At 44.4% G+C, this 26,479-nt stretch overlaps 2 protein-coding genes across 4 annotated transcripts in view; both read right to left on the reverse strand.

The window, feature by feature from the left end:
- The window catches only part of ATP6V1B1 (ATPase H+ transporting V1 subunit B1), a 44,132-nt gene extending 33,668 nt beyond the window's left edge, over nt 1-10,464 (reverse strand). Inside the window, exon 1 of one of the 3 annotated variants that reach the window (XM_087874439.1) lies at nt 10,328-10,464. Coding sequence is in view for 2 of the 3 variants with exons in the window: in XM_087874438.1 (XP_087730564.1) it covers nt 984-1,348 (365 nt within the window). In the remaining variant the exon portion in view is untranslated. Of the gene's footprint in view, nt 1-983; nt 1,493-10,327 lie in introns of those variants that run through there. The other 2 variants (XM_087874438.1, XM_060682327.2) reach the window with 2 other exon arrangements.
- The window catches only part of VAX2 (ventral anterior homeobox 2), a 32,680-nt gene continuing 10,797 nt past the window's right edge, over nt 4,597-26,479 (reverse strand). Inside the window, exons 2-3 of the mRNA XM_060682328.2 lie at nt 10,328-10,515; nt 4,597-5,089 (exon numbers count right to left, since the gene is read on the reverse strand). Of these exons, the coding sequence (XP_060538311.2) occupies nt 4,724-5,089; nt 10,328-10,515 (554 nt within the window). The 3' untranslated portion in view covers nt 4,597-4,723. The remainder of the gene's footprint in view (nt 5,090-10,327; nt 10,516-26,479) is intronic.

A 26,479-nucleotide genomic window follows, 5' to 3' on the forward strand; every position in this document is an offset into this window, starting at 1 on the left:
TAAGTCGAGGACCCCCTGTATTCAGATACCCACGTCTTGGCCATCTAACCAGTGAAGGGCTGCATAAAAATATCTATAAAAAAATAAATCAGAAACTGGACCGATATATTCCTTCAGCTGACAGCCGGTCACGATGTCATCTACAGTTTGACGTGGGACTCCCTCCGGTCCCACTGAGGGGGAGATACTATGCCCCATTTATACAGGTACTCCTCGACTTACGACCACAATTGTTAAGTGAATCCGCCTTCCCCGTTGACTTGACTGGTCAGAAGGTCGCGTGACCTTGGGACACTGCGACCGTCATAAGTATGAACCAGTGGCCAAGCGTCTGAATTTTGATCACCTGACTATGGGGAGGCTGCAACGGTCGTAAGCGTGAAACATGATCGTAAGTCAATTTTTTCCAGGGCCGTTGTCACTTTGAAAAGGTCACTAAACGAACGGTTGTAAGTCAGGGACTAGCTGCAGTTCAAAACCTGGCACCTTTTGGGTGGGAGTTGAAGTCAACTTTGAAAAAAGTTGTCCTGGAACAGGGCTCTCCAAGCTCGGCAACCTTAAGACTTGTGGACTTCAACTCCCAGAATTCCTCAGCCAGCAAGTCTTCAAGTTGCCAACTGGACTGGAAGACCTCCAAGGGCCCCCTCCGCCTCTGTTATTCTTTTTCAGTCTCCAGGGCCCATGCTTCTCAGCCACCAGAGATAATAAGACCCATAATCCACCGACCTCTGGAATAATCATCTTCCCCCTCTCTAGGAAATTCCCAACGGGCAGGAAGCACATCAGGGAAACAAAGAAGCAATGTCCATCTTGCAAATCAGCCAAGGTTGGCTGGGACATCTGACCATGCGCGAATGCCACCTCGATTTGAACCCGGGTCTTTTCTCTCACTCAAGCGAACAAACTTTCTCACAGCCTAAAAATGAGAGCCTTCGCCCCGTTGCATTGTTCCCTCACAATCACACACCACAAAATACACTCACTCAGCCTGGGATGAGTGATGTAGTTCCGAGTCACGGCTTGGAAATGTTCCTTGACCCCATCTGGAGCTCCTGGCAAACCCCGGATTCCGACATCCACCTTGGTAGCCATGTTCCTTCAAACAAACAATGCTGGTTTGCAGGAAAGCAAGCCAGCCTCCAGCCGTTTGCAGGGTTTTATACCAGATCCAAGAGGCCGGCAGGACAACTCTGCCCTGGGTGTGTTGCGTTTGCACACAGCAAAATCTGTTTGCTGTAAACTTGGAGGCAGCTGCAAAGCTGGTCAGCAGGTTGGAAAGTTCCTGCCTCACCTGTTCTAAGCAGGTTTGTCCCAACAATGCTGGGATTTCTCTTTGCTGCAAATTCATTACAGCTTTCCGCCCTTCTTTTCCTGCTGTGCAAATGCCTTTCGGAAATTGGGATTATTATTTTTTTTTTGCCAGGTTTTGCAAAAATCCTTGAGCAAGGAGACTCTTGGAGAAAGGCACTAAAGCCATCGGAGGTGAAGTCCTATTAACTTTTTCAAACTTGGCTGCTTTTAGATAGGTGGACTTCAACTCCCAGAATTCCCCTGCCGGCCATGCTCCCAATTCTGGGAGTTGAAGTCCATCTATCTTGAAAGTGGCAGAAATCCTTGACCAAGGAGAAGGATTAAAGCCACCGGAGGTGAACCCCTTCTCCTGTTATTAACTCCCTTTTTTTCAAAGTTGGCCGCTTTCAGGTAGGTGGACTTTAACTCCCAGAATTCCTCTGACAGCCGTGCCGGAAGGGAATTCTGGGAGTTGCAGTCCAGCTGTCTTAAAGTGGCACAAATCCTTGACCAAGGAGATTCTTTGAAAAGGACATTGAAACTGGGCTTTGGTAGTACAGTGGTCTGAAGCACCTTGTTATTAACACAGCTGCCTGCAATTACTGCAGGTTTGAATCTTACCAGGCTCAAGGTTGACTCAGCCTTCCATCCTTTCTAAGGTAGGTAAATTGAGGACCCAGTTTGTGGGGGCAATAAGCTGACTTTGTATAAATATACAAAAGGATGAAGGCTGTTGCTTAATGCATTGTAAGCCGCCCTGAGTCTCCAGAGAAGGGCGGCATATAAATCAAATTTTTTTAAAAAACAAAAAAAAACTAGGTTTAACAGTGATAGTTTTGCCCGGTGGCTGGCAGGGGAATTCTGGGAGTCTGGGAAGGGAAGTCCAGCCGTCTTAAAGTTGCCAAGTTTGAGAAAGACTGCTGTAGATGACAATGGTGCTAAAGCAGAGGTTTTTAATTATTGGATGGAGGGAAGGCTTGCACTTAATTTTTCTGGTGGTGGGGAGGAGAGAAAATAGTTATAAACTGACACGGCTGCATTCTGCTGTCTCCTATTCTGAAGTTTGGGTCTTTTCATTAGAGAGACGTACTAAAGACCACTGCTCTTTTCAAATGCATGTTTTGACAGAGTCTAAAGTTTAGGAGGAAGTAGTGGATTGTATAAATATGATTGTGCAACCAAAGCTAAAATTCACAGAGGATAATATTGTCTTGAATGATGGACGTATGGCCAGATATCGAAGCTTCAGCACCGGAATAAATAAATATATGGCTTTTTCACTCGGTGGATTGAAAATCTGATGGCCCTCCCCAACAATGAGTGGCTTGTGTACAGGTAATCCTCAACATACGGCCACAATTGAGCCCCACCTTGCTGTTGCTAAGCGGGACGGTTGTGAAGTGAGTTTTGCCCCATTTTATGACCTGTCTGGCCACAATTGTGAAGCAAATCCCTGCCATTGTTAAGCAACACAATTGTTAAATGAATCTTGACTTTGCTTTGTGAGAAAGTCACAAAAAAAGTAATCACGTGACACCTCCCGCCCCCTGAGATGCTGTGACCGTCATAAGTACGAGCCGGTTGCCAAATGTCCAAATTTTTATCATGGAAAAACAGCTGTCACTTTTTTTCAGTGCAATTGTAACTTTGAATGGTTGCTAAATGAACTTGTTGTAAGTTGAGGACTACCTGTATAGAGGTAGACTTTGTACAAGTGGTTCTCAACTTATGAATGCTCACTTAGTGACCCTTTGAAGCAATGGTGGACCCCTCCCCAAAAAGGGCTTGAGAAAAGGCTACTTCAGTGTCCGGCAGTGACCTGACTGTAATTTAGGGCAGGGGTCTCCAACCTTGGCAACTTTAAGACCTGTGGACTTCAACTCCCAGAATTCCTCAGCCAGCAAAGCTGGGAGTTGAAGTCCACAAGTCTTAAAGTTTCCAAGGTTGGAGACCCCTGATTTAGGATGTTTTTAGCAAAAAAAACAACAACAGTATTTACATCTGGTTTTTGGCAGAAATGCCCCATAATGAACAATGGATTCATTTAACAACGGTAGCATTCATTTAACAACCAGCACCCACCCACCCCAAAAAAGATCACAAATCTGGTTGTCCCCATGACGACTCGTTATTGATTAAAAAGCAATAAGGATCATTAAATAAATTTGGTTCTTTCATTGCTTTAGAAAATAGGTTTATGTTTTCTTCAAAGCAGGTTTCACATGTTTTCTCCTCAAGTGCGTAGGAAAAGTGGATTGCCAAGCTTTAAGCAATTGTGGAAAATGTTTGGAGGGGGACAAAAGTTTTGTGTGTCTCTCTCTCTGTGCGTTAGATTATCCACCTGTGATGAATACATCATGCTAAAATTTGAAGTCAGCACCTCGATCTCAAGACACCCAAGGTCAAACAGCGATAAAGGGGACCCTCTCCCTTTTCCCCCCCACCGGTGTTGAGAGATATTCATTCATTCATTCATTAATTCATTCATTAATTCATTCATTCCATTTCCACAACCCATTTCAATGAATGACTCTGACAGTTCCAACCCTGAGGATGGCAGGCAGTTGGCTGTGCCCTCTGGATCCTTCCTGGATGATCAGTGAGAAGGTGGTTTCTTCCCTGGCTTTGCAGCCCTCCTCCTTCAGCCCATCATCCCCAGCCGGAGGGGGACAGCGGCAAGAGCTCAGGGCAGTGAGAACAAGTTCTGGGACTCTGACTAGGATTCTCACCTGGAGGGAGGGAGGGAGGAAAGGAGGAAGGAATGGAAGGCAGGAAGGAGGGAGGGAGAAAGGGAAGGAAGGGAAGGAGCAAGAAAAGAAGAAGGGAGGGAGGGGAAGGGAGGGAAGGAAGGAGAAAGGGAAGGAAATGAAAGAAAAGGGAGAGAGGAAAGGAAAAGAAGCAAGGAGAGGGAGGGAGGAAGCAATGCAGGAGCTGGAGAGGAAAGAAGGAAGGAGGGAAAGGAAGGAAGGAAGAAGAAGAGGGGAGGGAAGGGAAGAAAGAAGGAAGGAGCCCTGGGAGGAAGAGAGGGAGGGGATGCTAAGGTAATGACCATCATTTCAGAGCTCCCGCATCTCCCTTAAACTTTCTGGCCAATTCTGTCCCGACAGCCGATTCCTTCCTGCAGCCCCTTCGCGGGCTGAGCCCCCCGACCCCTTTCTCACCGGCTCAAAGGCGCCTCTGTCCCCTCCCCAGCCCCCACTCGCGTCTCTCTGGCTTGGTGACGCCACGGAAGGAAGACCCCCACGCCCCCCCCCCAGCTCGTGCCCAAGCCCTCCCCCGCCCCCCCCCCAGTCACAGCAGGGAGCCGGCTTTGGCAGGAGCGGTGGTTTTAATATTCCCGTGCAAGGGTCCCACTGCCACTGCCACGCCCACCGGGGCGGGGGAGGTCGGTGGTGTCGGCTGCTCCCAGCCGGTGCGGGGGCCGGAGAGGCGTTCAGGGGCTGGCGGGCTCCTTGTGGCGGCGCGGCGGGCTGTCCCTCCTCCCGAGGCGCGCGTAGGGCTCGAAGGCGGAGGGCCGTTGGCGGAGGCTGCCCGCGAGGGGCGCGGCGAAGCAGAGCGGGAGCGGGGCCCGGGGACTCTCCGCCTCCGCCCTGGGCAGCCCCGGGGAAGGAGCGGGCGCGGCCGGCGGGAGCAGCGCGGGGGGCGCCGGCACGGAGAGGCGCCTCCCCTGCTCCAGCAGCCTCAGCAGGTTGCAGGTGGCGAAGGCCTCCGAGGGGGCCGCCGGGCCGCCGCGCTTCTCCGCCTCGCGGCTCTGCTCCTTCTTCTGCTTGGTGCGCCGGTTCTGGAACCACACCTTCACCTGCGGGGGGAGGAGGAGGGAGGAGGGGTCAGCAGCGCCCACACCCCGAGCCCGACACTTCGCCACCTCGGCCGCTTGAAGGTGGGCGGACTTCAACTCCCTGTTCCTCAGCCGCCGGGAGGGAGGGCAAGAGAAGGGGAGGGAAGGGAGGAAGGAAGCAAGGAGAGGGAGGGAGGAGGGAAGGGAGGAAGGAAGGATGAAAATGAAGGAAGAAAGGAGAGGGAGGGAGAAGGAAGGAGAGGGAAGGGAGGGAGGAAGGATGAAAATGAAGGAAGGAAGGAAGGAGAGGGAGGGCAAGAGAAGGGGAGGGAAGGGAGGAAGGAAGCAAGGAGAGGGAGGGAGGAGGGAAGGGAGGAAGGAAGGATGAAAATGAAGGAAGAAAGGAGAGGGAGGGAGAAGGAAGGAGAGGGAAGGGAGGGAGGAAGGATGAAAATGAAGGAAGGAAGGAAGGAGAGGGAGGGCAAGAGAAGGTGAGGGAAGGGAGGAAGGAAGCAAGGAGAGGGAGGGAGGAGGGAAGGAAGGAAGGAAGGAGAGGGAGGGAGGGAGGAGGGAAGGAAGGAGAGGGAAGGGAGGAAGGAAGGATGAAAATGAAGGAAGAAAGGAGAGGGAGGGAGAAGGAAGGAGAGGGAAGGGAGGAAGGAAGGATGAAAAGGAAGGAAGAAAGGAGAGGGAGGGAGAAGGAAGGAGAGGGAAGGGAGGGAGGAAGGATGAAAATGAAGGAAGGAAGGAAGCAAGGAGAGGGAGGAAGGAGGGAAGGAAGGAGAGGGAACAGAGGGAGGGAGAAAGGATGAAAATGAAGGAAGCAAGGAGAGGGAGGGAGAAGGAAGGAGACAAGGGAGGGAGGAAGGAAGGAAGGAAGGATGAAAAGGAAGGAAGGAAGGAGAGGGAGGGAGGGAGGGAAGAAGGTTGTTTTCTAGATGAACCAAGCACTGATATGTGTTGCAGGGAGATTATCTTGGCCGAGATAACAAGAGGGATTGCTCTGGGCAAAAGGGACTGAAACCTTTTAAAGTCCAGAATGTGATAGTATTCTGAGGAGGGAGAGGGAGAGGAGAAGAGGAAGAGGACGGGGTTGGAGGAGGAGGAGGAGGAGGAGGAAATAATATGAAGAATAGTGGTAGTAGCCCAGCAGAATCTCTTCCTCTGGCCAGCCTGAATGAAAATCGCTTTGGCCTTTTGGTGGCCCTGATTTGCCTGCTCTGGCCTACCTGGTGGGGCTGGCCGTTCAGTGATACAATCTTCCCTGATTTGGGATTTATCAGGCTAAAAATAGGTCCCGGATGACACCAATCCATGGGGCTCAGAGAGGATTGTGAGCCCTTCCCAGAAGGGGGAGAGAGACGCCAGAGAGGTTGCAGGACCTAGTCAGGGAGGGGGGTTTGTGTGTAATGGACAGTTTCTCTGCTCAACCCTGCCCAGTTGCTGGAGGTGGGAGCATCTTTTGACCCACCCCCTCCCCTTTGACGGAGCTGCATCAACCCAGAGTCTTCCCATAGGCCTTGCTGGACTGGTCTGCTCCAGGCTCCTGCCCAGGGACCTGTCAATCAAGGGACCTGGTGGGGAGGGAGGGAAATGTCCAGGATGCTGATGCTCCAGAGACTGACTCTCTCTCTGTGTCCCACAAATACCCTTCTGAGAAAGTGAGGAGGAAGGGGGCAAAAATTGCCAATTTAAAACAGGAAAGAGGATTATGTTCCAGAATGCAAAAGATTAGCATAGTGCTGAACATGGTATATACCTTCTTTCCTTCCTTCCTCCCTTCCCACTCTGTCTCTCTCTCTCTCTTTCTCTTTCTTTCTTATTTATTTATTTATTTATTTATTTATTTATTTATTTATTTATTTATTTATTTATTTATTTAATTTATATTGCCGCCTATTTGCCCATGGTGACTCAATGTGGCTTATAAAATATAAAATCTCATTTTAAAAAATAAAACTAATAAAAAGAATCAAATAAATTAATATAATATAATAAAATTACCTCCCACCCCAGTGACAGCAGATCACATGAGCCATTTAATGGGCTCCATCCCGCTGTGGGCTCCCCAGGCCCACTGGCAAAATCACAACTTCAGTGCCTTCTGGAAGAGTATTAGAGTGGGAGCCATTCTAATCTCTGGGGGAATGACATTCCAGAGAGAGGGAGCCACCACGGAGAAGGCCCTTCCTTTCTTCCTTTCCCTCCCTCCCTCCTTCCTCCCTCTTCCTTCTTTCCTTCTTTCCTTCTTTCTTTTTCTTTCTTTTTTTCTCTTTTTTTCTTTCTTTTTTTCTTTCTTTCTTTCTTTCTTTCTTTCTTTCTTTCTTTCTTTCTTTCTTTCTTTCTTTCTTTCTTTCTTTCTTTTTTTCCTCCAGTTCCCAGCAGCTTCCTTGTAAGACTTCCTACTCCTCTCTTTCTGTCTGTCATGGCAGCTGGTGCCAACATTGCCAAGTTTCTTGGGCTCCCGAGCTTTTGTTAACTGGACTGGTTGGCTTGCTGGCCTCCACTCCCTCCCTCCCATTCTTTCCTTCTCTCCTTGATTAATTTTCATCTGTTGCTTCTTGTCCTGTTTTCAGATGTTTTGGAAGACAGGTTGACCCCCTTCCTCCTCTCTGTGGCCGCCCCTCAAATATTGGAAGGCTGCTATCCTGTCTCCCCTGGTCCTTCTCTTCCCTAGACTAGCCAGGCCCAGTTCCTGCAACCGTTCATCGTATGTTTTAGCCTCCAGTCCAGTTCAAGGCCACCTGTGTGCCTCCACAGAGCGATCCTTTACCTGTGGTTTTGTCCCCCTGGGATGCTGGAGCAGAGCCCTGAGCAGCTCAGGTGACTTCTGGGCTTAAGGAAATGCCCTGCTGAGCCCGTCCTTGGAGGAAGATCCGGGGAGGGGGTGCCTGCAGGGGTGGGTAGGAAATGCCCTTTCGGCCTTTGGCTAAGTCTCCCCTGCCCAGCTGGGCTCAGCAGGAACATGAACCTGTGGCAGTCGGTTGGATTTGCCTCTCAGGTCCTGGCCCCTGACACGGCGGATTAATTACGGTGCTGGCATCTTCCTTCCAAGGTCGCCGCCTGCTCTCGCCCAGGAGATCGGGGAGGGGGCAGAGAAGAGGGTCCCCAAGAGGAACAGCAGTCGGAAAGGACACTCCTGCCTGGCAAATAATGATGGAGTGATAATACAGGCAAGCAGGCCAAATCCAAATTTCTGTTGCTAAGTGAGACAGCTGCTAAGCGAGTTTTGCCCCATTCCCAACCGAGCTTCTTAGAGGAGAAGCAAAACCTTTTCAAGGAAAAAAACAGCCAAGGGAGTCCAGTTGCCTTTCGAAGAAACCGTGATGACCCTGGACGATGGAGAGTCTCCACAGAGAGATCTGTTCTGATTGGTTTCCAGCAGCCATTAGAAGGTCCAGCCAGGGTCATTGAGAGAGCCACAAATTGTGCGCCGTGCAAACAGACGTTGCAGGCTGCCTACACCTCCTGAGTGGACCTACCAGCCTCAGATGGAACGGATGATGTTGCAAAAGGCAGCTGGACTTTCTTGGGGTTTTTTTCTCCTTTGAAGTCCACATTCTGGCCAAAGAGGACTGCTGGTTGGAAAGAGGGGTCAAAGAGGCCATGTGGGTTAAAATGGAGCAGCCCTCTCTCAACCGTGGGGGAGGGATACGACACCCCCTCCCCATCACAAGACAGCCCTTTCGGCAGTTCCAAGGAGGCTCTGCGGGCATCTGAGGGACCGTCTCTTGCCGGTCACATCTTCCCAACCCTCTAGAGCAGGGAGGCAAGGCATGTTGCAGATCCCGTCTGCTAAAGAGATCCATCTGGCGGGACCCAGAAGAAGGGCCTTCTCCGTGGTGGCTCCCTCCCTCTGGAACGTCGTTCCCCCCAGAGATTAGAACGGCCCCCACCCCAACCCTCTTCTGGATGGCCCTGAAGACCTGGCTCTGCCCTGGGATGGAGGCCATTAAGTGGCTCCTCTGATCTGCTGTCACTGGGGTGAGGTGGGGATTATTTTATTATATTATACTATATTAATTGGTTTGATCCTTTTTATTAGTTTTAGTGTTTTAAATGAGATTTTATATTCTGTGAGCCGCCTTGCGTCCCCATGGGCAAATAGGCGGCAATATAAATTTAATAAATAAATAAATAAATTTGCACTCCGATTCAGGGGATTCTGAATCAAGGGCTCTCAGAGAGAGGACTAACAACCAGAGGACTGCAAGGAATGTAAATCCTTCCATTCCCCACCTTTCAGTCAGAACTGAAGAAGCTTCCTGGATGAGAAGCAAAACATTTTAAAGCAAAAAAAACCCCAAGAAAGTCCAGTTGCCTTTTTGGAAAAAATCACATTTGGGACAACCATAATCCCTGAGGTCCATTCCTTCTTGCCCTCTGAAACTGCCCTGATCATTCTAGACCATCAGGTCTTCTTCAGAGCACAAGAAGGACAAAAAGTGCTGAAGCCACCAGAGATGCAAGCTATGGAAGCCCAAGGGATGTTATGGCCGAGTCTTCCCCCCACCTCCCTCTCTCCCTCTCCTTCTGTCTCCCACCCTCTCTGTGTCCCTTTCCCTCCCTCTCTTTCTCTCTCCCCTCTGCCTCCCTCCCTCTCCCTCTCCCTCTTTCTCTCCCTCCCTCTCTCTCCCTCTCCCTCTCCCCTCCCTCTCCCCTCTCTCCCTCCCTCCACCCCTTTCTCCCCTCCCTCCCTCTCTCTGTCCCTCCCTCTTTCTCTCTCCCTCTCTCTGTCCCACTTCCCCCCCTTTCTGTCCCTCTTTCTCTCTCCCTCCTTCTCTCTGTCCCTCCCCCTTTCTTTCTCCCTCCCTCTCCCCTCCCTCTCTCCCTCCCCCTCCCTCTTTCTTTCTCTCTCCCTGCCTCTCCCCTATCTCTCCCTCTCCCTCTTTCTCTCTTTCCCTCTCCCTCCCTATTTCTTCTCCCTCCCCCTCCCTCTCTGTCCCTCCCTCTCTCTCCTTCTTTCTCCCTCTCCCCTCTCTCTCTCCCTCCACCCCTTTCTCCCCTCCCTCCCTCTCTCTGTCCCTCCCTCTTTCTCTCTCTCCCTCTCTGTCCCTCTTCCTCCCCCTCTCCATCCCTCTTTCTCTCTCTCTCCCTCCCTCTCTGTCCCTTCCTCTCTCTCCTTCTCTCTCCCTCTCCCCTCCCTCTCCCCTCTCTCTCTCCCTCCACCCCTTTCTCCCCTCCCTCCCTCTCTCTGTCCCTCTCCCTCCCCCTCTCTCTTTCTCCCTCCCTCCCTCCCTCCCTCCCTCCCTCTCTTACCTGGGTCTCCGAAAGGTTGAGCTGCCTGGCTAATTCTGTCCTTTCTCTGCCCACGACATAGTGGCAGCGCTGGAATTCCAGCTCCAGCCGATACAGCTGTTCTGCGGTGAAGGAGGTGCGGGTCCTCTTGGGCCGGTCCAGATCCAGGCCTTTGGGAAGGACGATCTCCCGGATGGTCCCTTTCGCATCTGGCGGAACCAACAAAGACAGACGCGTCACTCTTCCCCCTTCACAGCTTCCCTGGGCCTGTGACGGTAAAGCCAAGAAATACTGGTGCCCGATCCAACGTAGAAGATTCTGAAAATTAGCCTAAAATGGATATTTTTCCTTTTAGGATTACAGGCAATCCTCCAGCCCAAATTTTCTGTTGTTAAGTGAGACATTTGTTAAGTGAGTTTTGCCCCCTTCCTTTTGCGGCCTTCCTTGCCACTGTTGTTAAGTGAATCACTGCAGTGGATAAGTTGGTAACACGGTTGCTAAGTGAGTCTGGCTTCCCCCTCACAAAAAGGGATCACATGACCCTGGGATACTGCGACCGTCATAAATACGAACCAGTTGCCAGGCGGCTGAATTTTGATCACGTGACCGTGGGGGGGGATGCTGGGGAGAACGGTCACTAAATGAACTGTTGTAACTCGAGGACCCCCTGTACTGGAAAGGAGCTTGGGGAAAAAAAATCTGGAGCTTTGATATTGCATATATGCTGACTGCAGCGAGAATTCTTTACGGGCAAAAATGGAAAGAGACGTCCATTCCCACAATGGAAGAACGGTGGGAAAAGGGATGGGAAAATTAATGATTTTAATCAGCGAGTTAAAATAATCCAGGTTTGTTTCTGCTTGGATACCACTGCTAGACTTTATATATATATGAAATCTTGACTTTGGGGTTTGCTGATTAAATTTGTGGGTTAGAAACGTCGCATTTACTGAATAATGGGGGGGGAGGGGAAGGGAGAGAGAAATCTGCGCCCCGCCTTCGCCCAAAGAGACCCCTGCTGGCAGGAAGAGGGCACTGCATGCTCGGTGGCAAAAGCCATTCCTGAAGAATGCAATTTTAGCGACCTGACGCTTCTAAAAAAATGTGTGAAAAATGAAAAAACCATGCCAGGAAAGCTGCAGGGGCCTTTCGAGGCAATTCCCAGGAGTCAAAACTGACTCAAAGGCACATTCACACATGCACACACAGACATTCAGAGAGGGGTCCGATTTGCTCCTTTTCCCAAACATCCAGATATCTTAGATCGCAGCTGCCATTATTTCCCAATCACCACCTTGTGCACCGACTCACTTGAAATCTCCTTAGATGCACAAACCCCCTTTACCTTACATTATTAGCTTTTGGCAATGCATGCCACCCCTTTGGTACAGGTGCCCAGCTTCTGCGTAAATTGCCGTGCATCAAAACAGAAACAAACCTGTTAATACACTCTAATTAACCTGGACGCTCAATTAACCTGGTTTTAATCGTCCAGCCGAATGTCTCTCCTTCTCCTCTGTTTGAAATGTCTACCCCAAAAGGGGAGACTGATCAGTACAAGGCAAATACAAATACACGGTGCGTGAGAGGGGCAGTGTGGCCGCAGAGCTTTGAAAAAACAAAATCACACACACATAAAGGAACACCAAACTTGCAGACATTTCTTGCAGACATTTCATGACCAAACTAGCTAAGATTATCAGTACTAGAAGGGAGTGAGGTTTGCTGAGAATAGGAAGAGGAGAAGGAGGGGGGTGTCCTTGGTGCTACCTAAGCTTGGCGGCTTTCTTGCAGACATTTCATGACCAAACTAGGTAAGATTATCAGTGCCTAAGGGGGAGTGGGGTTTGTGGAGAGGAGGAGCGGGGAGGGGAAGGAGGAGGACAATGACTGTTGGGTCTTTGGTGCTCTCTAAGCTTGGTGGCTTTCTTGCAGACGTTTCATGACCAAACTAGGGAACATCATCCAAGCTATCACGATAAATATGGGCTGCAAGAAAGGCCAACTAGAGGCTGTGAAAGGAACGTAGCCTTTCTTTGTCATGGAGTAATTTGGCTGCACTGCGACACAAAGATGAGAAGTAGTCCTTTCTATGGACAGAAGTCCCATCCATCAAAGGAAAGGGTCTTCTTCTAAGCAGCTTCTCCAAGCCTCCTGGAAGATTTGCCGGGCAAAATCAGCAGTTCCAAAGCGAAGATGAGGCTTCCTTCCGACCCACACGGTCTGCTCCCGCTGAATTCAGCTGGGCTTCTCCCCCTAAGCAGTCCGGAGGGCGAGGTTGGGGTCGTGTTTACACAGGAAAACCCACCCTCTAATCCCGGTTTAATTATGGAAGCTCCTTGGCTTGTCCTTGCAGCCGAAGGGGGTTTCAATCAATCTATCTATCTATCTATCTATCTATCAATCAGAATAGAGCTGGAAGGGACCTTGAAGGTCTTCTAGTCCAACCCCACCCCCACCCCCCACTCAAACAGGAGACCCTATTCCATTCCAGACAAATGGTTGGCTCCTTCATTTTCTGAACGAAAATCAAATTTAAAACTCTGTTCTTCCTTCCCAGCCAGCTGAAATCCCAATTCCTTTCACTGGGCTAGAAAGAATTTTTTTTTTTAAAAAATGTACTTTCAAAATTGGGCTTTTTAAAAATTACCAAATAAACACCACCAGCAATATTGAATAAATTACCAGGACTACGAACCAATTTGGCCATTGAGCACTGAAATCTAGATTTAATAAATCAAACCATAATAAAAAAAACAGCCGAAAGAACAACAGATCCTGCGCCTTGTAATTTTTCCAGCTGAAAATTGCCAGCAGTGCTGGACCCTGCCTTTTTGCAGGCTGGAAATGTATTTGCTTAATTTTACAAAAGATCCCAGCATTATGAGTCCAGATTGTTCATCAGTTGTTGTTGTTGTTTAGGAAGAATGAACTATTGTCCTTGGTCTTCCCTGGATGAGAAATCATAATTTCCCATATTTTACGACTACCAAGCTGCATTTTTAATGAAATAATAAAGAAATAATGGAAGCAAGCAAGGTTGAGCTGCCTTGAAGCAAGCAGACAAATAAAAATGATACATGCAAAAATCAAGGTCTTTTGGTCCTTTTATCATTTTGACTCCAATTTGAATAAATGCCTCAGTCTTATATGAATTTATTGCTGAAAAAGGTCAAAATTTAACAATAAAAAAACCTACAGACCAATTTCATCCTTCAACAACCATTATAAATGCCTTTTACTGCCAGATTGGCTGAAAGATTGAAGAAGGTTTTGCAAATTTTTATTCATGAAGATCATTTTGGATTTTTGCTGAAAAGGTAGCTAAAGAATGTCTGGATGTTATTGAATATTTACAATAAGAACAACATTTACCTGAAAAACAAGCAACGTTAATATTTTTGGATGCGGAGAAATATTTTGACAATTTGAATTTTTCTTCATGTTTAAAGTTTTGGAAAAAACGAACTTCTCTAGATATGGAGAATTTTACTCAAGCAATTAAAGTGGTATATAAATTGAATAAATAATTTTTAAAAAATGAAATAAGTTGGTTTGTACATCTCGGCAGCCTGATATTATTGTTAATGGAGAATTCACCAAGCTTTGTGCGCTTCAAAAGGGTACAACACAAGGATATCTTTTCTTTTTAGTTTGGAAGTTTTGACTAGAGACGTTAGATGGGATGAGGAAAAATTGGGTTTGAATATTAAAAATGAAACGTATAAATAAAGAGTCTTTGCTAACGATTTAGTTTTGATTTTACAAGACCCACAAAATGGGATAATATTTAATGAAGAAGCTGAAGCTTTGGCTGGTTTTAAGATACATAAACAAAATTAAAAACTCTTGGTTAAGATTAAGACCGTACAGGATCAGTAAATACGGATGAGAAACTCAGATTTTAAAGTGGAGGGGAAAAAGGGAAATACCACGGAGTTATATCAACTAATACAAATTCTAAACTATTAAAAAAAAATTAAAATTATGAAAGAGAACAATTATGGGACTGGAAATATTTTTTAAAAGTGTTAAAGTTGTAATTACGACTTTCTTTGCCAGGTAGAATTTTTGTAATCAAGATGAATGTTTTACCTAAGATCTTGTTTTTATTCCCAACATTACCAATATCCGATTATGGGTGTTTTCCTTAAACGATGGCAGAAAGATATTTCTAAGTTAAAAGGCAAGGGGAAAAAACCCGAGAATTAAGTATAAAGTGTTGCAGAATGCTAAAGAGAGAGGAGATATGGATCTACCAGATTTAAAATTGTATTTTGAGTATTGCTGTTCTGTTTGGATGGAGGGATCTTGAACAATAAGAGGTTTTAAATTTGGAGTGCCATGATTTGAGATTTGAGAGGCACACCTATTTGTGACATGATTATTTCATTGTTTTTGTTGCAATATTTTCAGGATCAGACTCAATAAAGATAATAGGAGTTAGAGCTTTAAATATATTTCTTTTTAATTATGATAGGCATTCTATATTCACTGAATATTCAAGGTAGAAGCAACGAGAATGGTGAGGGTGGCTCCTTATATATACAAGGGGTGGAGCTAGGAATGGGAGTGGTAAGTTATGAATACATTAAAGTCCAAAGAATAAGTTAACCTCTGATGTTCCATATATACATTATTTACACATTGGAGAATAAGGCATTTACATCTGACAAATCCCCCTCTAAATGCCGGTTCGTTACACAACACCAATTACATTCTGATTCAGGACAATATAATACATATAATTTAGAAGTTAAATATTTGTGTTGTTTAGAAGGTAAGGGTTTTGTTAATATGTCAGCTAATTGTTCAGAAGTATCGCAATGTATTACTTTAATGAATCCGTCTTGAGACAGTTGTCTCACATGCTTAAACTTTATATCAATATGCCTGGACCTTTGTCCAATTGCATCGGATCTGGATATTTCAATGGCCGCTTTATTGTCTTCATGCATAATAAATGGTAAGGTGGGTTTCTTCCAAACATCAGTGATCAGATCATTGAACCATACAAGGTTATTTGCAGCCTTGGACAAACAAACATATTCCGCTTCTGTAGTAGAAGTGGCTACTAGTTCTTGTTTACCAGTATACCAGTAAACTGGACAATCATTCAATAGAAAAACATAACCAGAAGTACTCTTTCTGCATGATGTATCACCAGCCCAATCTGCATCAGCATAACAAGTAATTTTTGGTTCTCTGTCATTATTGGGTTCCAACATTAAACAAAAATCTAACGTACCCTTCAGATATCTTAGAATTCTTTTGACAGCTTCCCAATGATACAAGGTTGGTTTACTAACATATCTTGACAATAGATTGAGAGGTAATGCAATATCTGGCCTAGTCCAATTAGATATATAAAGGAGTGAACCTATAACTGATCTGTAAAATGTGTTGTCTTTAAACTCAGGGGAAGATTCATCAGTGTTTCTAAGAAAATCAGTTTGCATAGGGGTGTCACAGGTTTTAGCATTATTTAAGTTACATTTGTTTAGGAGTTCGATGATTTTATCTTTCTGTGTAAGTTTGAATCCCCTTTTAGTTTTGTTAATTTGCACACCAAGGTATTTATTCACTTTACCCAGAGATTTCAGTGAGAAGTGTTCATTTAACTTATTTACAAAGATTTCCCTGCTCTCTTTATGCTTTCCAATGTATAAAATATCGTCCACGTAAATTAATACAAATTCAATATGATCATTACTCTTTTTTACAAAGAAACAGTTATCAGCAGTGGTGGCGTTGAAATCCATGGTCTTAAGTACTTTTACCAAGCAATCGTACCATCTTTTGCCGGATTGCTTTAATCCGTACAGACTCTTATTTAATAACCAAATTTCGTTCTTATTAGTGTATTGACTGTGTGGTGCTCTTACATATATTTCCTTATCTAATTTTGCATGTAAGTATGCGGTCTGTATGTCATATTGGAATACGTCCAGATTGAGTGCAGATGCTACTACAAGGGCTGTTTTGACACTCTCTGTTCTCACTGTGGGTGAATATGTATCAGTATAGTCTTCTGGATATTTTTGTGCATAGCCTTGTGCAACTAGTCTAGCCTTGTATAAGGTATTGCCTCCTTCTAAGTTCTTAATTTTATAAATCCACCTGGTACCTATAATTGTTTTATCCTTAGGTGCGATCGCAGGTGTGAATACATTTAATCCTTGTAAACTTTCCATCTCTTTTTCCATAGCTAGTTCCCATTTTTCTCTTTCTTCATGTGGAAGTTTCAATACTTCTTCATATGTATTAGGTGTTATTTGTTCTCCATTCATATGCATTATGTAATCTTTGTATTTATTTGGTATTTGGTTTCTATTGTTTCTAATAGTTCTTTCAGGCTTGCTATGGTTATCATGCAAATATCTAGCTTCCTTTTTTGTTAATGTGTCTGTCTTTATTTTATGCTGACTATTAGTCCAAGTTTTGGTTTTGTTCTTACTTTTGTTAATATTTTGATTTTCTGTTGTTCCTTCCTCGCAAGATATCGTATCTTTACATTTATTAGGAAATATTTCATTAAGGTGCAATTTTGACCAATTGGCCTGTTCATGGAACACAGCTGTTCTGGATACTATAAATTTGTTATTACTATCAATAAATCTGTACCCTTTGGTTCCAGTTTCGTATCCCATGAATCTTAATCTCCTGGATACGTTTTCTCCCTTTCTCCTCAATTGTTTAGGTATGTGTACGTCTGCAGTGACTCCAAATATGTGCATGTGTGATAATTTGGGTTTTCTATTGTACATCACCTCATATGGTGTCTTATTCACAATACTGGACCAGGTTCTATTTTGAGTGTAATTCGAATAATGTAATGCCTCTGACCAAAATTGTTTGCCTAAACCAGCATCCTCTAATGTGCACCTAATCATGGTTTGTAGTGTGGAATTTTTCCTCTCTGCAACTCCATTTTGAAATGCAGAAAAAGGATTGGACGTGAAATGTAACATTCCTCTATCCTTTAACCATTGGGAGAATTCTTTAGACATGAACTCACATCCCCTATCTGTCATAATTTGCTTTATTCTGATATTATGTTGTGTTTCTATACGTTTGTAGAATTCCTTAAATTTCTGAAATGTTTCATCCTTGTGCTTTAATGTGTAAACAAAACCATATCGGCTGTAGTCATCCACTATTGTTAGGAAGTAACGTTTTCTATAGGTAATTGAGGGACTTAATGGACCAACTAAGTCCATATGTACCAAATCAAAAATATTGTTAGTTGATCTGTTAGATTTTTTTGGTCTTGGACTGGTTTTTAGTTTGGTGGACTTACATACTGAGCATTCCAAATAATTTTCACAATTTTTTATTTTGATACCTTCTGCGTGTTCAGTCATTTTTTGTACTACAGGAAAGCTTGCATGTCCTAACTTCCTGTGTAAGATGTGAGCACACTCATCATGAATTGGTTTACCTATTTTTGGTTTCTTTTCCTTGTATGTATTTTTGTGATCATGAGTTATTCTACACTCATCATTGTCACTGTTACTGACATTTTCATCATCTGCTTCAATACAATCTTCCATATTTGAATCAATGTTATGTAAACATCTTTCTTTAGTTATCAGATAGGGTAGACCTCCTTTTATCATTACAGTACCTACATTTGTTTTGTTCTTTTCTATAGTTGCTTTCCCCTTTGAGAAAACTATATTGATATCAGATTCTCTGCTTAATTTTATGGCACTTAGTATGTTGTGAGGTATTTCTGGGATTAATAATACCCCCTCTATTTTCCCTAGACCAGGCAAGGTCACATTTCCTTTGCCTAGTACTTGAACCTTTTCTTGATTAGCTACCTTTATCACAAACTTATCTTCTATAAATGAAGATAATATACTTTTGTTGTTGGTGGTGTGATTTGTTGCACCAGAATCAATAAGCCAATTGTTATTCTCATCCTGCTGTGTTCTGGTGCTGTCTTGTTTATTTAGCCCATTCAGTGACCCAGATTTCCTCTCTTTTGAATTTTCTCTACCCCTTCTACCTTCTTTGTAATTTGGTGGACTTCTATATTTGTGTCTATCTGTGGAAAATTGTCTGTAATTATATTTGCTCCTATATTCTGGTCTATGTCTCTCTCTTGAGACTTTGGGGCAGTCTCTTCTACTATGTTCCCTGGATCCACAATTGTAGCATCTAAAGGCCTCATTATGTTTATCTTGAAAGACTACTTTCCTAAAAGGTTTGTGGTCTGTTTGGTTACTGGATCGATTTTTTCTTGAATTGTCTTCTGCTATCAATTTGTTAGATAGACTTTCTATGGATAAATATCCCAAATTAATGGTATCTAAGTGTGACATAAAGCTATCCCATGATGGATCAAGTGAATTGATAATAACACTTTTCATTGTTTGATCTGAAATCACTTCCCCCCTCAATTGTAGCTCAGCTCTTATTTTGTTTAGATTTATCAAATGCTCACTTATAGAAACCCCTGGTTTTACTCTAGAGGAAAAGAAATCCTTAGACATTCTTGTGGTTGTAGCTACGCTATCGCTGTGAAATAGATTAAACATGCATTGAATTATTTCTGATACAGTTAGGTTTGGTTTGATGCTATGATACATTGCAGGAGACACGCTAGATATTATTATGAAAAATGCTCTATGATGTAAACAATCTATTTTTAAAGTCCAAGGTCTTCTTGGAGGGCTAGTTATAAAGAATAGTAAATTTTCTTTCATGAAAATAACCTGAAGCTGTTGATACCACTCTTGTAAATTAATGCCATCAATTCTAAGTTTTGGGAAGTCACTGGGTAAGTTACCTACATTATTCTGTCCATTACTTACAACCTGGGGCAGTCCGTGATCTCTCAAGTGCAGGAAATTACAGAACGGCATTGGGATGCTTGCAATGAGTCTGCGCGGTTCTCTGGCCAGTTCAAGTCCTTCTGGGTCGTCTACGTAGTTTCGCACATGCGCGTTGCTCATTTCTTCTTTGGTGGCGTCGTGGAAGGTTCTCTCCCTTTCAGCTCTCTCGATCCGCTCCTCCTCAGATGAGTCGGTCTCTGGCTCGGTTTTTGGGGTTCTGGTGGTGGCGACGGTTCTTTTCTTCTTTTTGTGTGCGTTGATATTCGATTTTGTCTGTGGTGTAGGGCGAAATCGGCATGGCTCCCTGGGCTCGGGCGTCGTCGCTTTCGAAGTCAGGATGGGAGCGTGCAGGTCTTGAGTCGCCGGTTTGATTTCTTGCTTCTTCGTAGATGTCTTGGTAATTTTCAGTCTTGGCCCAAAAGCAGCAAAAAGCGTTTTCATTGCTGATTTTACTTGAGATTTTGTTAAATCGTCTTCACTTTCTGATTTTGGATCATCTGAAGAGTTTGAGACTTCTTTCTCACTTTCTTCGTCTGATAGTGTTTTTCGCGCCAGAAATTTTGAACTGAGCGTTTTGATTGGCTCTGCTCCATTCTCTTTTGAAGTTCGTTGAAACCAAGATGGCTGCCATTCAAAATTTCGCGCGGGATCACATCTTTTCTTTTTAACAACTATTTTCTCAGTAGTCATCTCACTTACGGTTTTTTGATCTTTGGGTTTTTCTTTAATGACGTTTTTCTCTCTCGCTGCTCCGCTGTTCTTCAGCATCTCCTGGAGGTCCGCGATGAGACTTTCATCATTCTTTTGGCTTTTTAGTATCTTTAATATCTCTGACCTGAGTTCGTTATTTTCTATTTCGATTTCTTTCTGGTCATTATTTTCACTCATTAGTTCTTCTTCTTCGGTGGTGTATTCTTCGGATTCTCTCGAAATCGCATTGGTGGATTCGTTGATCATCTCTTGATCAGTTTCTATTTCTTTGCTGTAGGCCCTGGTGTTGGGCCTATCTTTCTTGGACATTTTTAATTACTTATTGAGTCAATTAACCATCCTCTGCTACCAGCTTGTTGCAATATTTTCAGGATCAGACTCAATAAAGATAATAGGAGTTAGAGCTTTAAATATATTTCTTTTTAATTATGATAGGCATTCTATATTCACTGAATATTCAAGGTAGAAGCAACGAGAATGGTGAGGGTGGCTCCTTATATATACAAGGGGTGGAGCTAGGAATGGGAGTGGTAAGTTATGAATACATTAAAGTCCAAAGAATAAGTTAACCTCTGATGTTCCATATATACATTATTTACACATTGGAGAATAAGGCATTTACATCTGACAGTTTTATTTAGTGTATGATATCTACAGAGAACATGCAATCACTGATATAAAACGATAAAAAAACACATTATACATACTGCACAAAGATGTAGACTAATAGAGCATCAGCAGTGTGTATGAGTGCATTGTATGTATGTATGTATACACAGTTTAAATATATTTATTTTCTGATGCTCTATTTAAACAAGTGTGTGTATGTAAATATCATGTGTTTATACTTACATAGTACAATATACGATCAAATATTAAATTAAGGTGGTAGTCTGATAAAGCCAAAGGGAGTGCAAATTTTAAGAATTGTTATGTTAGGCGTGCCATGCTAAGAGTTTAGAATTAAATACAAAACAAGGCTTTCTCCTAAAATAGCTTTTAGGTTGTTGCCCTAAGAAGCATTGTTTTACAAAAGCAATGATAATAAAACTAATTTGGTGGAATTATGGTGAAATACGATGTTTTATTGATTTAATTTTATTTATTAAATTGGTTTGCCGCTCATTGTTCTGTTTTACGAAAGATGGACTTAATTTGAAGCGGAAAGAAAAATGAGTGTTTTGGGCGAATGGATCTGTCACAGGTTCACATATTTACAATTAAAATAAAGATAGGAGAAGCTGTGGTTTTGTGTTTACAGAAAATAAGTTTGAAATTGAATTGCCAGGATCAATGTGTTTTTTTGCTAAGGTTTGGAAATGGTTGTTGAAACTGAACTTAGAAAATGACTAGGTTAAAGATTGTACGATTCACTGGCCAAAGAATTTTGGTTGCAAAATAAAGATTGCTCAGTGGGAAAACATGTGGACGAATGGATTGAGATTTTCACTTAATTATTTGGAAGAAATTTTGTATAAAATGATGGCATTTAACACCAGGGGAAATTGTCAAAAACGTATAAAGGAGTTGGAAATGTAGGTTGGAAATGCAACTGCAGAGAGTTTTATCATCTCCAATAGAATTCTATTAAAGCAAAGAAACACCCAGATCAGATTTTTACTTTCATTCTTAAAATAAATATAAAAATTGAAACTAGAAGTTTTCTTTTTAGGTTTGATGGATAAGGAACTTGAAAGAAAATTTGGTCCTTTGTTCTTCTGTATGATAACAGTGGTGAGAATCTTATATGGAAAGATGCATGAATGGAAGAATGGATGATAAAAGCAATGGAATTAAGAGCAATGGAATTTTGGGGGGGGGGGTTGTATAATTTTAATTTTGCAATTGCTTTTCTATCTATCTTTTTATGTTCTGTAAGATGCCCATAGCTGCTTGATTGGTGAAGTTAGCAGGATATAAGTGTAACACACAATAAATAACGGATAGGGTGAAACTGAGCATTTTAATTAAAGAGTACAATTTATCCAGGATTTTTTGTACTTGGAAACCATTTCTGGACTTTTTGCTCAAAACTGGGGGGGGGAGTTGATTTTAGATTTTTGACGATTAGAATGTTGTTTATATTACAGAAATGGATCAAAATGTGAAATGCAAAGCAAACGGTTGAGGTTGTGTTATTTTTGCAATCTGCTGCCACGGGAAAAAAAATTAGAAGTCATTCTCTCTCTCTCTCTCTCTCTCTCTCTCTCTCTCTCTCTCTCTCTCTCTCTCTCTCTTTCTTTCTTTCTCTCTCTCTCTCAGCTTTCTAACATTTTTTCCCAGTATTTGTATTTTATAGCAAAAACAAAAAACATAAAATCTGGTTTTGTTTTCTCTTCAGTGGTCAGACCATCAAATGAATCTCCAGAGAATCACTTGCAGCAGCTTGCAGGCTTTGTAGAAATAAAATATTTCTCAAGCCTTTTTTTTTTCATTACCCAAAAGAGCTTTTTACCCAACATAGGCAAAACACTTTAACTGAAGTATCCCTGTTGTAATGAGTTTGTGTGACATTACCAAAGAAAAACCACTTTTACCCAATTTGAGATCATTTGGGAAGCCCTGGAATAAAAGGTAAAAGATTTCCAAGCAGAGAAATGGGGAGAAAATGTAATTTTTTCCCTGAGGATTGGCAAGCAATGCAGCTGCAGAGAGAGCCAGGAAAAGGACCAGCTCTAGTTAGAGACAGGAAGAGAGAGAGAGAGAGAGAGAAATAATAACAATAATAAACCCTTATATTCCCTTGGACTGCAAGGAGAGCCAATCAGTCGATCCTAAAGGAAGTCAACCCTGACTGTCCTTTGGAAGGTCAGATCCTGAAGCTGAAGCTCAAATGCTTTGGCCACCAAACGAGAAGATAAGACCCTGAGGTTGGGAAAGATGGAAGGCCAAAGGGGAAGGGGACGGCAGAGGAGAAGATGGTGCCACAGGGTCTCCACCAAAAATGTGAATTTGGGCAAACTCTGGGAGACAGTAGAGGATGGGGAGAGGGGGGTGGGGGGCTTGGCATATTGTGATACGAAGGGGTCGCGAAGAATCAGACTTAGTGACTGAACAACAACAGGAGAAAAATAAGAAAATCTGTTAGCATTCCTGAGCTATGTAGGTTAAGGCAGGGAGGCAGGCAGGGAAGGAAGGAAGGAAGGAAAGAAGAGAGGAAGGAAGAAGGAAGGAAAGAGAAAGAAAGAAAAAGAGAGAGAAAGAGAAAGAGAGAAAGAAAGAGAGAAAGAAAAGGGAGGGAGGGAAGGAGGAAAGAAGGAAGGAAGGACAAAGCGGATCTAAACATTTTTTAAGCATTAATGAAGATGCAAGGGCAGAATATTAAATCACTTACATCTGGTTTTACACCTTCAGCAGAGTACTGTTAGTGTACGTTGGTTTTTTTTTTTAATTTTACATTCGTTATCCCGCCTTTATTATTTTTTTATATGTAACTGAAGGTGGCAAACATAGCTAAGAGTTCTTCCTCCTCCTTTTTCCCCCCACGACAACAACCCTGTGAGGTGGGCTGGGCTGAGAGAAAATGACTGGTTCAAAGTCACCCAGGCAGCTTCCATGGTGAAAGTAGGACTGGCATATTTTCACAGAGTGGCTTCTAAATGCACTTCAATATATTCTCCCCTAAGCTTGTATAGGAATAAACGGGCCTCTCTTTGACTTGTTAGCAGTGTGTGGGGGTGCATGTGCCCACAAGGTTGCACCCCGTATTTTGGAAAAACCCAAGTTAAAATATAGAATGGAATAGAAGAGGAGAGGAGAGGAGAATAGAATAGAATAGAATAGAATAGAATAGAATAGAATAGAATAGAATAGAATAGAATAGAATAGAATAGAATAGAATAGAATAGAATAGAATAGAATAAAATAAAGAGAGGAGAGGAGAGGAGAGGAGAGGAGAGGAGAGGAGAGAAGAGAAGAGAAGAAACAGAGCTGGAAGGGACCTCAGAGGTCTTCTAGTCCAACCCCCTGCTCAGCCAGGAGACCCTCTACCATGCCAGCTGAGTGGGTGTCCATATAGTTTGTCCTCCATTTGCCAGAAGAGTCGCGTGTTCTGAATGCAGGTGACGATGTGGCATTGGGGGGGAATTTCTAGCAAGACTAACCGAGAGCTTCTTCTAGAATAGCGAACACAGAATTTGAAGAAGCTTCTACGATGACATTATTTTTGGGGAAACCCTGTTTGGAATACCGTAATTTCAGGCAGTACAACAGTTTGTTTAGCGACCATTCGAAGTTACCACGGCATTCAAAAAAGGGATTTATGACCATTTTCACACTTACGACCGCTGTGGTCACATGATCAAAATTCGGATGCCTCATACTTACGACGGTTGCGGTGTCCCGGGATCACCCTTTTGCCACCTTCTGACCAGCGAAGTCGATGGGTAAACCAGACTCACTTAACAACCCAGGTCACTAACTTAATGACGGCACAGATTCGCTTAACGGCGACGGCAAGAAAAGTCGTAAAACGGGACGGCCGTTCCGAGATACAACCGTCCCAAGGATGAATCAATGGAGGAGCATCTGAGTTTTGGTCATGTGATCGTGTGGGGGGGGGGAGGCGGCAATGGTCATGAGTGTGAAAAAAGGTCAGGCCCCTTTTCTCAGGACGGTCGTAACTTTGAACGGTCACTAAATGAACTGAGGTAATCCAAGGACTGTTATGGATTACGTCACTGATGTGGCAGGAAGGAGGCTGGAGCTGGTCCATCTTCTGCGTTTTGGAAATGGTGCATTGTGGGAAAACCCAGGAGAAGAACTCATCGGCTCACCGGGGCGAAGGTGGGATGGAAACGCTAAAGAAGCTTCCAGAATAGACAGCACTGAGCAACTCCAGGGTAAGGACGGAGGTGCAGGAAGCCCAGATCAGGTGAAGGACCACCAGCCCTTTCCAGGGGCAGAGACGGGGCAGGGAAGACCCCAAGGCCGTGGGTCAGAGCTGGAGGGAAGGGGGGGCATGATGCTGCCCATGCAGCCTTTCCAATCCTTGCACACCTGGATGGGTGGATCATGGCTCTCGGAGTGGAGGAAGCATCTTCCCTTGTCCCAAACATCTGGAGGGCACCAAAATCAGAATGTGGCAGGAGGGGAGAGGAGGAGGAAGAGAAAGAGAAAGAGAAAGGGAGGAGGAGAGGATGCAGGAGGAAGAGGAGGAAGAAGAGAAAGAAGAGAAAGAAGAGAAGAAGGAAGGGGAGGAAGAGAAGAAGGAAGAGAAGGAGGAGGAAGTATCCATATGGCCACATGATCAAAATTCGGACGCTTGGCAACTGACTCACATTTATGATGGTTGCCGTGTACCGGGGTGTGTGTGTTACGTGATCTCCTATGGCGTCCTTCTGACCCCCAAAGTCAAGGGAGGAGCCAGATCCATTTAACGACCGTGTTGCTCACTTAACAACGGCAGCAATTCATTTAACAACCATGGCCAGGAAGGGGGAAATATTCACTTAACAAATGTCTCACTTAGCAACATACATTTGGGGCTCCCTTGCGGTCGTAAGTCGACGACTCCCTGTAAAAGATGAAAACGTGAAGGCTACACCGATTAAACCATGATTAAAACTGCACCAAAACCGAAGCAAAGAGTGTGAAGAGGGGGAGGGGATGAGGTCGTAAGTGTGAAAAACCAGTCAGTGCCGTGGTAACCTCGCATGGTCACTAAACGGACAGTGGTAACTTGAGAACAACCTGCATCCCCAAATCTCACCTGCGATGTCCAGATTTTAAGGGCAGAACGTACCCACACACCCCTTGAATGTTGGAATGCGATGATGTATAACCGGGTTTGTCTGACATGATTGCACCCTGTCCAACTGCCAGGGGGCCCCAGGGCCAGACCCCTTTCCGACCCCCAGCAATATGGCTGCCCCCTTGATCTGATGGCAGGAGTCTAGCCGGCCAAAGTAGCCCATTGGAGATATACCCAATCTTTAACACAATAACAGAGTTGGAAGGGACCTCTTAGGTCATCTAGTCCAACCCCCACCCCTGCCCAAGCTGGAGACCCTGCACCATTTTTGACAGATGGCAGTCCAGTCTCTTCTTGAAAGCTTCCAGTGAAGAAGTTCCCATAACTTCTGAAAGACTGGGCATCTATGCCCAGTTTACGACCTGCGGACTTCAACTCCCAGAATTCCTGAGCCGGCTGCCGGCTGGCTCAGGAATTCTGGGAGTTGAAATCCGCAGGTCGTAAAGTGGGCAGAGATGCCCACCCTTGCTCTGTACGGTTCCATTTTGTCCTGGCTGCCTTTGCCCCCCCCTCGTAGCCCCCTTCAGCAGCTGGTCTGGCCAAGGAGGGAGGAGGAGGGCAGTGTGGCCTATTGGTGGCATCTCCCACCCCTTCCAAGTCTCTGAATATTTCCATTGGCAGAAGGCCGTGGCAATCTTCTCCTCAAGCAGCGTGGAAAGCCAAATAGACAGTGTCCATAGTGGTTTCCAGCTCTGTTGAAAGCCCATAGCTGACCTGGGCTTCAAAACCTAGAGAGGTCAGAGGTGGGAATTGCTGGGAAAGGAGACCACCAGGAGATGAAACTCTCCCCATCAACTTCCTTGGAACTGTTCTAGCCCAATGCGAAGCCTCAGGTTCCTTCTTCAGCCCCCCCCCCCTCTTGCAAGG

Source organism: Pantherophis guttatus, chromosome 8 (assembly GCF_059756535.1).
Source record: "Pantherophis guttatus breed Tessera chromosome 8, ASM5975653v1, whole genome shotgun sequence".
NCBI lineage: Eukaryota > Metazoa > Chordata > Lepidosauria > Squamata > Colubridae > Pantherophis > Pantherophis guttatus.